At 32.9% G+C, this 14,816-nt stretch overlaps 1 protein-coding gene across 1 annotated transcript; it reads left to right on the plus strand.

Moving 5' to 3' along the window:
• The first annotated feature begins 2,596 nt into the window (after positions 1–2,596).
• LOC125874175 (protein INVOLVED IN DE NOVO 2-like) lies at positions 2,597–12,633 on the plus strand. Its single transcript, XM_049555019.1, has 7 exons — positions 2,597–2,728; positions 3,980–4,941; positions 5,019–5,200; positions 9,028–9,117; positions 9,218–9,505; positions 9,885–10,094; positions 12,268–12,633. Exons 2-7 carry the CDS (start codon positions 4,023–4,025, stop codon positions 12,493–12,495), a joined length of 1,917 nt encoding a protein of 638 aa, XP_049410976.1. The 5' UTR covers positions 2,597–2,728; positions 3,980–4,022; the 3' UTR covers positions 12,496–12,633.
• The last annotated feature ends 2,183 nt before the right edge of the window (positions 12,634–14,816 follow it).

Raw genomic sequence — 14,816 nt, forward strand, 5'->3', positions numbered from 1 at the left:
ATTGAAGTGAGTTGAGTAAGTTTGAGTATCATTGGGATTGAGTTGAGTTCAGTTGAGACGAAGTAAGTTGTTTCTTCAGTTCCAGTTCAAGCTTATGTCTTATTTTAGATTTCTCCTTGCATACTCGTACATTCCATATACTGACGTCATTTGCACATGAGATCAGGGTCATCAACAGGCGATTCGTTGATACCATTTGCAGTTCCAGAGTTGTTTGGTGAGCCTCCTTGCTTCCGGAGGATCCCTCATTTATATAAGTCATGCTATTTCAGTTTTGTTAGGATAATCGGTGGTCTTGTCCCGACATCCCTCATAGTATTAGAGGCTTCATAGATAGACAATAGTAGTACATGATTCATTTTCATTTCCTTTGTTAAATGTTGTGACTTGAGGTGCCTCTTTTGGCTAGCGAATGTTTATTTTTAAACTTATCTAAGTTGTCTAATTTGAGACTTTTGAGTTAAAGCTTCCATTTGAGTTTATTGTATTATGAGTAAGTCTTCCGCTGAGAGTTGAGTCAGGCCAAGGATTCGCTTGGGGCCAGAAATGGTTCTCGAGTGCAATCGCGTTCAGGGTGTAGGCTCGGAGCGTGACACATAATTCCATATAGCATGGCCACATAGGCCTTTAGTGTCATATATGTGAGGAACAAAGTATTTTTTTTCCTATGAGGAGTAATATACTACTTACATTGTGTAACTTTTGTTGGTCATGAAAATGCATTTACGATAATCTTAAAAATCTTGCAATAAATTAATTTTTTCACAATTTACTACTGTGTTTGGTACTCCCCTCATTATCAGTAGACTTATAAGTACTTAGAACCTGTATGACATTGCTGCTAAAATTACTTATTTTAAAAATAGTTTTTCTAGAAAAGTGTTTTTGAAAAAAAAACAATTTGTGTTTGTCTAATTCATTTGATAAGTATTTTTCCCAAGCAAATTGAGTGCCTGTTTGGCATTACTATTGGGAGGTTGTTCGACAAATCTTTAAAACTGCTTTTAAATGGAAGCGGAAACAGTTTTTTTGTTGTTGGGAAGAAGCTAAAAAAATCGGTTTTAAAAAAAAGCGAAAGTAGAAGCAGAAAATTATTATTTTTAAGACTAAAATATTCCTTACATATGTATCTTTATCAATATATCCCTTATTAATTAATTAACATATCTCATAAGTTTGATTCATTTTCATTCAAGAATTTTATTTTTTTATTTTATATAATAAATTTTTTATTTTATTTATATATATATTTGTGTATAGTACAAATTTGTATTTTGTATATATCATTTTACGTATTATTTTACAAAATTAGAAATAAAAGTAACAACAATATTTTTGCAAGATTAAAAAAAGAGATAGAAAGTAATAATTAAAGATTTAGACCCTCCCAAAAAAGTAACAAATAACACATTTTTATTTTCTTAAGATATGTATTATTTTAGTTTAATTTGAATTTTTAAAAACTTTAGAGTATTGTAATAGCTAAGATTGAATCCAAGAGAATAGGTAACAAATAATAACACAAAGATTCTTCTTTTCAATATTTTTCAATAATATTAATCTATGTATAATATTGATTGAAAATTTGAATATGTACATTTTAATTAATTAAATTTAAAATATAATTAAAGTTTTTGTATTAGATGTTTAAAATAGTTTCTCTCTATAAAATAATCTTATATTAATAGTATATTGATACATGGCCCTTTTTCGTAATTTGTCTCTCAAAACCACCTTCTTAAAAAAAATTAGCCAAACACAAATTGCTTATCAAAAGAACTTTTCAAATCAATTTGCCAAACACAAATTGCTTTTTTTGTAAAGCACTTTTCTAAAAAGCTATTTTAAAAAAACTTTTCTATAAATAAGCAGTTTTTAGCAGCAATGCCAAATAATAGCTGGACTAATCATTCTAAAAAGTGCTTTTGAGAATCAAATTACGAAAAATAGTAAGTATCAATGTACTTTTAATATTAAGATTATTTTATAAAGAGAAACTATTTTAAATAAAATTTAGTTAAATTTTATTTTTATTAAATTAAAATATGCATATTCAAAAATTTTTTATCAATGTTATACTTTTTAGGGTTGGAAACTTTAATTGTTATTTTTTTCTAGCCTTGCTAAAATATTGTTGTTATATTTTTTTCTAGTTCTGTAAAATAATATATAAAATAATAATGTATAGACATGAAATAAAATAAAAATCTATTATATAAAAAATAAAAATAAATTCATAAATGAAACTTAACCAAACTTATGGGATATGCTAATTAATTAATAAGAGATATTTTGATAATATGTATATATAGAAGAAATATTTTAGTCTTGAAAAAAATAATTTTCTAAAGTTTTAGCTTCTTCCCACCAACATAAAAACTGATTGTGCTTCCATTTAAAAACAGTTTTACTGATTTGTCAAACACTTACTTTTCAAAAAACATTTTTCCTTCATTAATATTGTGTGATTATAAATTATTTTAATGAGTATAAAATAGACATTTTAAACTTATATTATTATATTAAATTAAATATATAAATTTATTGTTTTTCTTTTCTCATATAAATTGGAACTAAGTGACTACAAATCTGTGTTTTTGTCTGTGCTCAGCAAAACCCAATTTACTAAGCTCGCTCACTACCTACCAGAAAACCCTATTCACTCTTCAAGAGAATCTTCTGCCAAATGCCTTCTTTTGCCGCTTGAAGCTCCTTCTGGAAAATCCAGGCAAGTAGATCTGAGACTGATTTACAATTCTTTACCTCTCTGCTTGTTTTGTGTTGTTTAACAAAGTTTTAATTTGTAATTTTTGACTCTGCTATGTCTTCCTTGGATGCATGTCTCTGTATACATTTGATTGCTGTTTGGGCCTCTTTTTTTTGGTTGATTAGTTGTTTGGCTGCTCAAAAATCTGAAGAAAGCCAAGGAAATGAACAATTCAAGTAGCTCTGTATTTTATTTTAGTAAAATGTAGCTTCCATATGGTTTAGGTTATTATCAAAATGTCTTCATTTATGAGTTTGAAGCTAAAATTGGACATGTATGGAAGCTATTTCCGGATAATCACTTATTTTTGAGTCCGGTTAGGGTGTAATTATTGCGATTGACCTCCATGCATTATCATCCTGATTATTCTCCTTCAACTTGCAAGTTTTTGATCGTGAACACAGAATGTTGTGGTGAAAAAGGTAAAACAGGAAGCACAAAATACCCTGTATTAATATCTGTAATCCTGTTGTCTAGTATTCCATTGCTGGCAAAAACTGCGAATTTTTTACTGTTGATTTCTATGTCTTTGTATGGGTGTATTGTGGAGAACCTTCAAAGTAAACCTGCTTCCTTTTATTGTGCATGTATAATATCTGTCAAAAACTGCCTATACTAGTGTTGATTTCTAGGTCTTTGTATGGGTAGCTATTGGGGAGAACTTCAAAGTAATATTAGTTCTTTTCATTGTGCAAGTGGTTTGTATTTGTAAGGTAAAAAATGACTGTATATCTTACTTTATTTGCACATAATTATGTTTCTGAACTTGAGGGCAGGGGATGAACTTTATCATGTAAGGTAAATCTTACTGGGATGAGTTCTACATTTTCTTCTCCTTCCAAGAAATTGGTGCTTATTGACTGTCAAGAGTTCTTGTTATAGTCTTTTGATTGGTTCATTCTTCCATGAATTGTTGTAAATGAAACTAAGTGTATCAAAATTTAATAAACATTTCTTTAAAAAAAAATTATCAAAACCTTTGATAGCAGACACTTCATGTGAGAAATTTCCATATAACATTTTGCTTCTACATGCTTCATTTGTCAACTACTATTCATGCCTCTAGCCTCTCTGTATCTCCTTTGACAGGGGCCGGGTTTGAAGGGTTAAGTAAGCTGAACTAATGTGTGGTTCAAATACCCCTGAGCTGGTATACTTTAAGATGCTGACTTTCACCTACAATTGATGAGGTTATTTGTTTTTATTATCCAGGTGTCATTCTTGTACACTCAAATCTTGCAAGAAGGGGAGTTCTATGGATCATAGCTCCGGGGAAGACACTGATATAAGTGAATCAGAGATCGAAGAATATGGAGAAAAATCTTATGAAGATTTGAAGAGCGGAAGTCATTCTCTTAAGATATCAGATGTGGCATACACTTGCCCCTATTGTCCAAAGAAAAGAAAATGTGACTTTTTGTACAAGGAACTCGTACAGCATGCAAGTGGGGTGGGAAGCTGTAGCTCTAATAAGAGAACTGCAAGAGAAAAGGCGAATCATCTTGGGTTGGCTAAGTACTTGGAAACTGATGCTGCAGTTGCTGCTGATTCATCTAAACCTGATACCGAGCCAGATTCTCAAACTGACCCTCTTGCGGATCATGACCGTGATGAGATGTTTGTCTGGCCTTGGATTGGGATTGTTGTGAACATTCCCACTGAATTCAAGGATGGACGCAATGTGGGAGAAAGTGGTTCTAAGCTGAGGGATCAATTGACAAGGAGAGGTTTCAACCCTACGCGGGTACGTCCTCTGTGGAATTATCAAGGCCATTCTGGTACTGCTCTTGTTGAATTCAACAAAGACTGGTCCGGATTTGGTAATGCAATGGCATATGAGAAGGCTTATGAGGCTGACCATCATGGCAAGAAGGACTGGAAAGTCAACCATTGTAAAAACTCTGATCTGTATGCTTGGATTGCTCGAGCTGATGACTATAAAGCTATTAATATCATTGGTGAAAATCTCCGCAAGGTTGGAGACCTTAGAACCATTTCTGATATCATGGAAGAAGAAGCTCGGAAGACGAACAAGCTCGTTTCTAATTTGACAAATGTTATTGAAGTCAAGAAGTTACACCTAAAGGAGATGGCAGACAAATTTAAGGAGACTTCACAGTCTTTGAAACAATTGGTTGAAGAGAAAGATAAACTGCATCAAGCGTACAATGAAGGTTAGGAGTCCGTATATGCTATTACAAACTCTTGTTATCTATAATGCTTCATGGCCTTGCATTTGTTTTATGAGCAGAGATAAGAAAAATCCAGTCAAGCGCACGTGATCATTTCCAGAAGATATTTAATGATCATGAAAAGTTGAAATTGCAATTGGAATCTCAGAAGAAAGAGCTTGAGCTACGAGGTAGAGAACTGGAGAAACGTGAGGCGAAAAATGAAAGTGATAGGAAGAAACTGTCTGAGGATCTTGAACAGGTATAACTTTTCGTCCTTGGCTGTTACATGTCTGAATCTGAAATTGTACCATCTTCTTTGTTATTTGTTACATGCAAAATTCAGGGTCTGCTAGCAGCAGGATGCTTCTCCTTGCATAAGGGTTAAATTTTCTCATTTTCTGTAGTGGCTCACAATGTTTGCTGATGTTCTGATGACTTAGTCTAGTCTATGATAAAAGCATGGTATGAGAACTACTGCATGTAGTTATGAAAGTTGTTTGGACATTCCAGTTTTGTGTTTCCAGCCTCTTCTTTTGCCAATGTTTCTATGACGGAGCCTCTGTCTTTAGTCAGATTCTAACTCGATCAGTTTATTTCCTCTCTTTTCTTCTTTATTTTCTTCTTCATCTAGTTCTTTACCGTTTCTAATGCTCTGAAACACTAGGCGGGTAGTGTTGCTCCACAATGCACAAACAAGGATATGTGGTCGCTCAAGTAATGAAGTCTGAGTAGAGTATGCACACACAAGTATACGTAGTTTTGCTCAATTAATAAAATATGATTAGAGTATTGTTCCGCTGAGGACTTGAAATTAATTAACTAAACTATAGAGACTAAAGATTTTCTAGTTATTAAGGGAAAATTAAAAAACAATATAATTTTAGGTGATTTAAATAATTAAATCTAAACTTATAACTAAAATCAAGAAATAAATTAACAAATAGCAATAAAAACAAACTTGCACACTTCTAAAAAATTCAATAGTTCTAGGGTATATTACTTTTTTGATAACCGTGGTGTCCGAGTTAGCTTGCGCGCGACTAATTCCACGGGGGTACCTGCTATCTCTCACTAGCATGGGTACCGGGTAACTTTGTGCACTAAAGCTTGGTTAGATGCGAAGAAATCACCTAGTATTTTTACCTCCATTGGGATTTGAACGTGCAATCTCACTAAGAAAGGCGCAAATGGAGAAAAAAATACAAATATATATCTTGGAGTCCAAGACTAATAATTATAAGCACAAATAACAAATATATGGAGAACGAATTTGATTTTTATTTATTTATGAGAAAGTAAAATATCAATTATTTAGTGTAAGCCTCATCAGAAAACACTCATTGGCAAGGAAAAATGTCTTAGAGCCTTGATGACAACACATAAGCACACATTAAGCGAGGCGAAGCGCTCAACATATTTTGAGCCTCGCTTCGGGGCTTAAGTGTGCCTTTGAAAACTCTCCTATCGTGGAAGTTGCTGGCTCCTTCGTGATTCCGATCGATGTTGCTGATAACTGTATTCTGCACAGTTGCTGCAGCCTTTTAACTCAGGTTTGGTCCTTTTTGGTGGTTCCATCCCTGGGTACTTAAGCTCCCTCGTCTTCTATAAAATTGCAAGACGTACATCGTCATAGGATTCTACCAAGGCTCCTCCAAGAGTTCTACCAAGGCTCTTCCGGGGCATCTATCTTCATTGCATAAGCTTGTAAGTTTATTAACTCCTTAGCATGTGATCTTGTGAAGGGTCTGAGACTTATGTACTAGGGTTGCCATCAAACCTAGGGTTCACAGCTAGTATCTGAGAGTTGATTAGGCTATCGAATGATTAAGCTCATAATCTTGAATAAATAATTCAAGAATGTAAATTAATTCAAAGAATAAATTTAATCCATAACAATCATGAAAAGTTTCACCATAATCCTAGCGAAGACAGAAATCAGCCACTCATGGCCAGTGGTCATTACAAATGACTCAACACGAACTTTCAAAAACATGAAAAGAAATAGAAGAAAAGAGAAGAAGGAATTCCACTAATTCTCCTTAGTTTTTGCTCTCAAAGTAGTCTAAAGTGCTAGAACCTCCATGAAGAACAAGCCTTGGGCCTATTTCTAATACATGGGATAAATTTGAAAAAGACTGAATCATCCCTTTTGCAATTTTGGGCCTGGCCACCCGAAATTCACTGCTTTTCCTCTGCACTGCCAGTGTTAAGGTCATAACTTTTGTAGGAGACTCTGAATGACGAGCGGTTTAAACCGTTGGGAATTAGACTCAGACCATTTCCCTTCCAAAAGTGTGATCATATTTCTTATGTATTGAGAGTTATTCTCTGTTGAAGTTGACTGTGTTTCTTGATGGAAATTATTGCTCTGATTGATAATTGCCATCATCTCTTGAATTTTTATTATGTATCGCTTTTTGACTATGAAAAACATCATCTTTAATAATCAAGCACTCTCCTTTGATATGGGTTTTTTCATCATTTTCTTCTAACGTTGAGATCACAACTTGCAATGCACATCATTAAACACAAGCGTGAGTTTTCTAATAGTAATAACAGTTAACTTACTCATAAATGTTTTAATTATTATATAAATATATCCGAATTAACCCCCCTTGATCACTTGATGTGCACTCATTAGACAATGGCTGATCTATTATATACCATTTTATGACCCCACTTTCAGGTTTACTTTCGTGTTGTACTTATCATGTGCATCAAAGAAGTTTTCTAAAAGTAGTTTCATTGGGTGGATGTTTGAAACTTTTCTTGAAATAAGGAATATCATCTGCTACTTTTATCCATTTCAAAGATCATTAACCTGAACACATTACTCTCCTTGTGATTCCTGATAGAAATTGTTGTTCCAATCTCTAATCACCATCATCTTCATTATATATCACCTTTTAACTTCAAAATCTCACCTTTAATAATCAAACTCTCTCCTTTCATATCTATATTTTTGGGCTTTTTCATAATTTTCTTCTAAGTTAGCTCACAACTTGCAATGCACATTATAAAACACAAGAGTGAGTTTCTAATTGTAATAATAATAACAGTAAACTTACTCATAAATGTTTTAATATTATACATAGATATAACCGAATGGGTTTGGGCTTGGGACTCCATGTTGGAGGTCTCAAGTTTGAAACTCCTTGCCAATGAAAGCAAGGGGTTTGCCTTCTGGGTCGAGCTCGTCGCACTGGGCTTGTCTAGTGTGGGTTACCTCTCCTATGTGGTTTGCGAGCTATTACATAGGAGCGGGGGTTTTACCCTGTGCGCACCCAAAGGATAGCGTTTGTGAGTTTCCGTTGTCATAAAAAAAATAAAAAATAGATATAACCGAATTAAACCCCCTTGATAACTTGATGTGCACTCATCAAACAGTGGTTGATCATTATGTACCATTTATGACTCCACTTTCTGGCTTACTTTCATTTTATACTTGTGTTGGAGGCATCAAAGTAGTTTCTTTGGATGTATGTTGGAATCCTTTCAAGAAATAAGGAATAGCATCTGCTACAATTTTCAATTTCGAAGATTGTTAACATGAACGCGTTACTCTCTGATGAAATTGAGTCATGTGTATCTTGATTGAAATTGTCGCTCCAATCTCTAATTGTCGTCTTCTCTTCCTTTTCATCATGTATCGCTGACTTCAAAAACATTATCTTCAATAGTCAAAAACTCTCTTTTGATATCTTTTGTATATTTTTGGGCTTTTCATTATTTTCTTGTAATGAAAGCTCACTATTTCCAATGCACACCATAAAACACAAGAGTGAGTGTTTTTAATAATAATAACACTAAACTTACTCATAGATGTTTTAGTAATTATACAAATTAAACCCTTAGATCACTTGATGTGCACTCATAGACAGTGGTTGATCCATTATTTATGATTTGATGACTCCACTTCCAGGTTTACTTTCATTTTATACGTAAGTTATGTGCATCAACGTTTTTTTTCTAAAAGTAGTTTCGTTGGGTGGATGTTTGAATCCTTTCATGAAACTAGGAAGAACATTTACTGCTTTTGTCCATTTCGAAGATGGTTAACTTGAACACCTATCATTGTTACTCCAGAATGCTACTTTAAATACCTCACTTAGTGCCGCGGCTGAAGAGCAAAGGAAGGTTGACGAAAAAGTACTGAAATTGGCTGAAGAGCAGAAGGTGCGTGTATTTCTCGTTTTGCTCTTAGTACTGTAACTCTCTTATGTCTAGTTCATATAACAAATAACTAATCACTTAGGGGTCATCTTGCTGATTGCAGAGGCAAAAGGAAGATCTCCATAAGAGAATAATTCAGCTGGAAAAACAACTTGATGCGAAACAAGCGGTAGAGCTGGAAATTGAGCAGTTGAGAGGGTCACTGAACGTGATGAAACATATTGAAGATGAAGGTGATCAAGAAGTTTTGAAAAAGGTGGACACACTCCTTAAAAGTTTAAGAGAGAAGGAAGAAGAATACGATGGTTTGGAAGCATTAAATCAAACTCTGATAGTGAAGGAAAGAAACAGTAATGATGAGCTGCAAGACGCGCGCAAAGAATTGGTTAATGTAAGTGAAGTAATTTAATTGTATACTAAGTTTTGTCATAGCCTATTCGTAATAATTGTTCAATAAGTTTCTGCTTGAGGTGGCTATTTAACATATTGTTTTTAGAGTTTAGTTTCAACTGAACATCTGGTTTTATACTATGGCTTGATGGTTGGTTACATTTACTTTTATACATTCATGTCTTTCTGATTGACCATGGTTTCCCAATCGTTTTTAGCATTGAAATTGTTTATCTAGGATGCCATTATTTAGGTTTCTACAAGAAGATAATACTACTTTGTTATCTTTTCTTGTTTTCCATTAAATTCATGTCCTCGTCTCTTTTGTGGGGTTGTTTTGTGTGGCTTTGGGTAATGGAGTAACTGAATTGCTCTTATAGGGTTTGAAGGAACTACCAAGAGTTGGTCCAATTGGTGTTAAGAGGATGGGGGAGCTTGACAACAGACCATTCCATGAAGCAATGAAGAGGAGCTATAATGAGTCAGAAGCAGATGAAAGAGCTACAGAGTTATGCTCACTGTGGGAGGAATACCTTAGAGACCCTGGATGGCATCCCATTAAAGTCGTTATGGTTAACGGGAAACCTGAGGTATGCTTTTCATTCACAGTGGAATCTATAGTTTTTTTTTCTGTCTTTTTAACAAGGATAATGGATTCTATATTTTTCAAGTTCGATATAAAAACAGGATGGAAACAACAGTACTTTGACTTTCAATTTGTTTTTTTAATTTCTAGTTTTCTACTACAAAGATGTCATGTAGGTTGATAGGGTGTTTATTAAGTTTGTATTAGTTGGATTTACTGTTGTCGTGGGATATATTTTCAATATGTTTACATGTTTAGGAATTTTTACTGGCAGGGATAACTTATTTAATACTATTATACCATCTCATTGCTCAGGCGATGAGAATTTGCAAGTCTCTTGTTCGTACAACACATGAATTTCAATCATTTTTTGTTGCTCTATAATACATCTTATTTTCGGACTACAAAGGGGAAAAACAGGTCCTAGTATATCACATGCTCCTAATACATTTAATTCTTGGTCTAAAAACTATCGAAGGTTCTGGAGAATCAATGAAATTTTGTTGAAAATGTCTCTCAGGATATTGCAGAAATAAAACAGCTGGCTACATTTTCTATAAAGATTTCTGTTGCAGAAATTTAGTTTATGAGTAGCTAACTTTTAGGAATTTTGAACTATATAATTAGAGTCCTGTGTGGCTTGAATTTAGGAGTTAGTTTCCTTTTGTTTGTTATTTGAATTTGCAGATAAGTTTAGTAGCATAGTTTTCTATTTTCTGGTTAGAAATTATAGCTATAAATGTATGTCTCTTGAGTTACTTATAAAATAATTTCCGTAGCAACTCTGCAGTACTTTTTTCTCTAAGCCTTCCTCTGTTATTTCCTTTAATTTCTTTGCTAAAAACCAACAAATTTCATAGCAATTTGAAAATTGTTTACAGGAAAATAATGCTAAAAAATGTCAAGAAGTTCACTTTTAAGTACAACTGCTGAATGCTTTTAAGTATGCTATTCTGAGGACTAATTGATAACAATTGTTTTTCAGAATAAAAAGAGAAAATTAGAAGTGTTTTTAGGAAAAGGTTATACTTGAGAAAAATTAGAAATGGAAGAGGGCTTTATGTTTCCTATGCAGCTACTACAGCTAATCAGCTATGCATGATGATATATGATGCATGCTTTGACTTCTAAAGTTACTAGTTTGATGTAGTAGTAGTTTTATCGTACATTATGTTTTTACCGAGACAGAAAAATACAACTAGAGACAAAAGGTTCTTTAGGAAATAGTACTACTATCTACCACAAAATCCCAATGAAACAAGTGAGGGCAAAGTTGGTAGGATACGATCAACATAGCAAAAATCATGGCTTTAAGTATGCATTTTATCAAAGTCACTGGGTGCATCCTGGGATAGCTGGATTTGCCTATGTTGTATTATAATGCTGGAGCTTACTGCTTCTACTTTGATATAATTGACACACCCATGGATGTATTTCTATGTTTTATATGAGTTTGGTGCAACGGTAAATCTAAAACATTTCATAATGTTGCAGTGCAAAAAAAATAAATTTAAAACTTACTGATGGTGTATGAGGCCAATTTGAAGGTGTCAAGTAGGAAAGTGAAGCACATAATTTACTATTCATTTAAAACAAAGTGTTATGTTTTGTGAACATTTGAATTTGTAAAAACCAACTGTAACGTAAACATTTGAAGATATACAAAATATGGGTGCATTGTTTTCCACCAATCAAAAATAAATATAAAAATGAGTTTTTTTTCATCAATTTGCAGGAAATTTCTGATTGATATATAGACAATTTTAAACATTGGAGCATTCTTGAATAGTATCAAGTACTTGTATAATTGAAATTTAAATTCTTAACAAAGTAAGATATATTTTACAAAATCAAAAAGATTGAAACAAATGAAATATCAACTTCACCTTAGTTACATTTGAGAAATGAAAAATTGAAGCTGAGCAGGAGAATCCTCCTGTAAATGCAATTAACAATTAGCTTTGATGAGTGTGTTTTTAGTCCCTTTTTGTTTTGTTTTTCCTCTGTGCAATGATGGTAGATTTATTTTACTGTGAGTGCTGGGATCTGTTGGTTTGGTCTTAGTGTTGGATATGTTGAAAAAGCTGGTTATGTATGTAGGTTTGTTTTTCTTTGGTTTACTTGTATTTGCATAGAGGTAGCATCAATTATGTAAGTGCTGGTGTTACTCCTTTCAGAACGTGATAGACGATGAAGATGAAAAGCTGAAAGACTTGAAGAAAAATTATGGTGAAGAAGTTTGCAAAGCTGTGACAGCAGCTTTGATGGAGGTAAACGATTACAACCCGAGTGGAAGATACATCATCTCAGAGCTGTGGAATTATGCAGTGAATAAGAAAGCAACTTTGGAGGAGGGAGTTACTGTGTTACTAAACATGTGGAAAAAGAAGAGAGGATCCGATTGAGGCTTCCATGTGCTTTGCCTTAGCTGTTTAGGCAGCCCCAAGAATGGGGTAGGTGTGTGACAATAACTTCTAACTCCTGATAACACAATTAAAACCATGAATTCTTGTGTGAATAAGAAGCACTCTTGTGTTCCAATTGCCCTCTTTATTTGGGGGTTGAGCTTCACCAATGCTCTTCCTCCTGTGACTTAATCATATCCTTTGCTGAATATGCTTGAGCGAAGGATAACTTTTTCAATACCATCTTGTAGAATTTGTGTTAGGGTGAGATATGTAGTTTGAGATGCAGGTATGTCAAGTCTTCCAAGGGCACTCAACTCCTTTGATCTTCCAAGAGTAGTGTCAGGAAGTGAAGTCTGATGATAAATAAAGCAGATTTGTTCTCAGTGAAATCTCTACAACTATGTGCTCTCCTTATTTGTATTACAACTTCATATAGATTCCTCTAAAATGTTTCCAGTTCCTAGCTCCCCCCCCCCCCCCCCCCCCCCCCCCCCTTCCCCCATATTGCTGCCAATATCATCTTCTTCTTGTTGAACTCATTGTATCTCTTTCTTTAATACTCGTCTCATCTTCCCTGCAATCAGTGTAAATCCAACCCAACCATCTCTGTTCTCCTATTAACTTTATATGATCGCTCATTGGGGGCGAGTCTATTAGACTTGTTATGTACCTACCTTAGATTTATTCTTTCTATCTTTGAAGGAATATATTTTCCTCCAATATTATATCCTCATATATAATTCATGGACCCATAGGGCATCCTTTTTCACAATCACTTGCCATAATAGCTTCCCAACTGAAGGTCTGCTTTAGATTCTATAATTTTTAACATTCAAACCACCTACCTTTTTTTTGGATGACAGACTATCTCATGCTCTTCTGTTGCACCCTATAAGTATTCTCTACACTTTCTGTCAACCTCTTTAAGGATACTTTGAGGCAATATCAAAACACAATCCCAGAAATTATATATTTAGAAAGAAGGAAAACTACCCTACATCCACCTATTGCCTCCCAAATACTTCTGTCATATACCTATTGGCTCACAAATATCCTGGTCAATATTGGACCCAAAAGTGGATGGAAGGATATTTGGGAGCTCATAGGTGAATGTTAAAGATATTTTGGGAGCCAATAGATGGATGTAGGGTAATTTTGTATCATTTCTAATAGTTTGAGGATATTTTAGGCCTTTTTCCGTTAGAAAAAAACTGCATTTACCACTTGAAGCCAGACATTGTTATCCTGGAAATGATCTTATCCACAAGCTTCCATTTTAAAAGAATAAAAATATTAGTTTTTATTATTAATATTATAATATAATTTTTTTGAAAACTGAAAATGAAAGACTATGACATGTCTTTTAAAGAAACTGAAACGCTTTTTTAATTTTTAAAAAACTAACAATTTTAATTGGGGTAAAGAAACTTTAACTGTTCTTTTAAAACAGTAACTTTTTTTCTTTGATTAAAATATTGAATTAATTCTATTTAATTAATTGATAATTTAAAAGTTAAAATAAGAGATTAATTGTGGTGTTGACACGTAAGCGCTATCACCTCTCCTATTATATATACTAGTATACGTACCCGCACGTTGCACGGATGATTTAAAATGTAATAATTTTATAATTAAAGATAATTAATAAAATATATTATGCACTTAATAATATATTTAATTTGTTATAATAATAATAATACAAATTATTAACTTATTTATTTGAGCACATTGAATTAATATTATTAGTACACAATTTATTTTATCGTATTAAAATATTATATCTATAATTGTATCAGCTACGCTTTTAGTTTTATAATATAATAGGTTGAATTCTTTGTAAGGATACTATTAATTTTACGATCATCTTATCTTTGATCACATATCAAATACTTCAAATATTTTTATTTGTTTGTGCTTTATTCTTTTCATATCGTTTGAATAAAAAATCATGTTAGTAATTTATTAATTCTAACATTCCATAAGAAATATTTGATATCATAAGATTAGATGGTATGTTGATACATTTTCTTTATATATTTTATTCAAAACCAAAAGATTTTACAAAGTGTTTTTTTCCGTATTAAAATTGTGCTACAATATGATAGAAAATTGACTTAAGGTAAATAATTTTAATAAATACAACCATATATATAGTGAAAGTTAAAAAAATAAAATTAAAGAAGTAACCGATTATAGAGGCAAAACTGACATATTGTTGAGATTGTCAGTTTTTACAAAATTTAATTTTAAATAAATTAAAAAGAAACAATAGTTGAGGTAATTTTAAAAATAGTTTTTTCTTTTGGATATTTGTAAAT

This window comes from Solanum stenotomum, chromosome 8 (assembly GCF_019186545.1).
Source record: "Solanum stenotomum isolate F172 chromosome 8, ASM1918654v1, whole genome shotgun sequence".
NCBI classification, from domain to species: Eukaryota; Viridiplantae; Streptophyta; class Magnoliopsida; order Solanales; family Solanaceae; genus Solanum; species Solanum stenotomum.